The 1,883-nt window shown below is 32.8% G+C and overlaps 1 protein-coding gene across 2 annotated transcripts in view; it reads right to left on the reverse strand.

The window, feature by feature from the left end:
- Window positions 1-1,221: 1,221 nt before the first annotated feature.
- GLIPR1L1 (GLIPR1 like 1) overlaps window positions 1,222-1,883 on the reverse strand; it is a 41,534-nt gene continuing 40,872 nt past the window's right edge. The window contains exons 5-6 of one of the 2 annotated variants that reach the window (XM_017872505.1): window positions 1,622-1,648; window positions 1,222-1,523 (exon numbers count right to left, since the gene is read on the reverse strand). In XM_017872505.1, the coding sequence (XP_017727994.1) occupies window positions 1,432-1,523; window positions 1,622-1,648 (119 nt within the window). In that variant the 3' untranslated portion in view covers window positions 1,222-1,431. The remainder of the gene's footprint in view (window positions 1,524-1,621; window positions 1,649-1,883) is intronic. The other variant, XM_017872506.1, reaches the window with a different exon arrangement.

Genomic DNA, 1,883 nt, shown 5'->3' on the forward strand with positions numbered 1-1,883 from the left:
AATTAGACATAATTATAGCCTTATTATTGTCTTTATTTGGAGATTATATATGATTTCAGGAGATGTGTATTTTTCAAGTAGACAAGGGATAGACTTGTAATGGTTAAGTCAACTTTATTGAAGGATGCAAACTATTGTTCCTGGGTGTGTTGTGAGAGTATTGCCAAAGGAGATTAACATTTGAGTCAGTGAACTGGGAAAAGCAGACCCACCTCAATGTGGGTGGGCAACATCCAATCAGCTGCCAGCGTGGCTAGAATAAACCAGGCAGGAGAAGATGGAAGAGCAGACTTGCTGAATCTTCCAGCCTTCATCTTTCTCTTGTGCTGGACACTTCCTGCCCTCAAACATCAGACTCCAGGCTCTTGTCTTTTGTACTCTTGTATTTACATCAGTGGTTTACCAGGGGCTCTGAGGCCTTCAGCCACACACTGAAGGCTGAATTGTCGGCTTCCCGACTTTTGAGATTTTGAAACTCGGACTGAGCTACTGCTGGCTTCCTTGCTCCTCAGCTTACAGATGCGACTTCACCTTTCGATTGTGTGAGTCAGTTCTCCTTCATAAATTCTCTTTTATACATACATGTAACCTAGTAGTTCTGTCTCTTTAGAGAGCCCTAATACAATAGCTGAAGGAAGCTGGAGCTTGCCTTAATTGAGAAGAAAAACAGATAATTTACTCCACAGGAGTCAACAATTCAGCAGTGATGATTTTTGAAAACTGAATTTATTAAATATTTTTTTTCTTCAGAAAAAAGAAATGCCAGAATTGAATAATTCTCTGGTTTGTAGAGATGTTGTTGCCTATACTAATTTTGTATGGCTTTTAAAAGATATGCTGTTAGCATCCTGTTATTTTCTATGGGGCATATTTAAAAATAAATCTCCAGAAGAGTGCGACTTTAATTTGCAGAACATGTATTTACTTTTTAAAGGTTGAAAATTTAGTTAATTTTCCTTTTGAATTTAATTCATTGATTTATTCCCCCAACCATTGATTATGTCCATAATGTATAACATTATATGCTATCTGAAAAAACTCTCCTCAGTAACATTTTGTTTCTGAATGATGTTGATGGTATTCATAAAGGAAACTGCTGGTATATAAGGAAACTATCTAATATCTGAAATGACTTTGGTTCTCTAAATGTACTATAACTAAAATGGAAATCCATTCTCATTAGGAAATTAAAGAGTGGAACACTTTTGTTATACATATGGATTTGTAATTAATAATCTTAAGACTTTATTCTACTGCTATCCATTTTCCATACTACAATACATTTTCTGAGTTAAAAACAAACATTAAATTTAGGTATCAGGAAAGAGTGTAGAAGATTCAATAAAGAATCAAACTGATGATAAGTTATATTAAGCAATAAAATATTCCTTTATTTTAATATTTGATAATTTCTTTTGTATATAAATGACATTAAAAGATTCTCAGAAGAAGAAAACCTAGGCTGAATGGATTAAAGGCTATCTGCTGAGGTGCTCTCCCCATTGGCTTCAGAAATGGATTTTCTGTCAAAAATGAAAACAAAACCAGAATAGTTAAGAGTTCAATTCATTTTCAATGGGAGGAAATAATCTGATTAATACTAAAACATTTTGATACATACGATTAGGTATAATAAGTTGTGGAGTCCCTAAAGTAAAAATAGAAGTTAATATTATAAAATGTTATAAAACAAGAAAAGATATTTCTTTGCTTTTGTGGCTTTTAGAATAAGACAATCAACTAACGAAAATTAGTTTGACTTTTTAACAAGAAAATGAAACCTTCCTACTCAATCCTACAGTACTTAAAACTCTTTACGATGCTTCCTACCAACAGTGTTATGTCAACAAATATTTCTTTCTTTTTTTTTTTTTTTTTTTTTT

Source organism: Rhinopithecus bieti, unplaced genomic scaffold, assembly GCF_001698545.2.
Source record: "Rhinopithecus bieti isolate Rb0 unplaced genomic scaffold, ASM169854v2 scaffold_5476, whole genome shotgun sequence".
In the NCBI taxonomy this organism is placed as follows: Eukaryota; Metazoa; Chordata; class Mammalia; order Primates; family Cercopithecidae; genus Rhinopithecus; species Rhinopithecus bieti.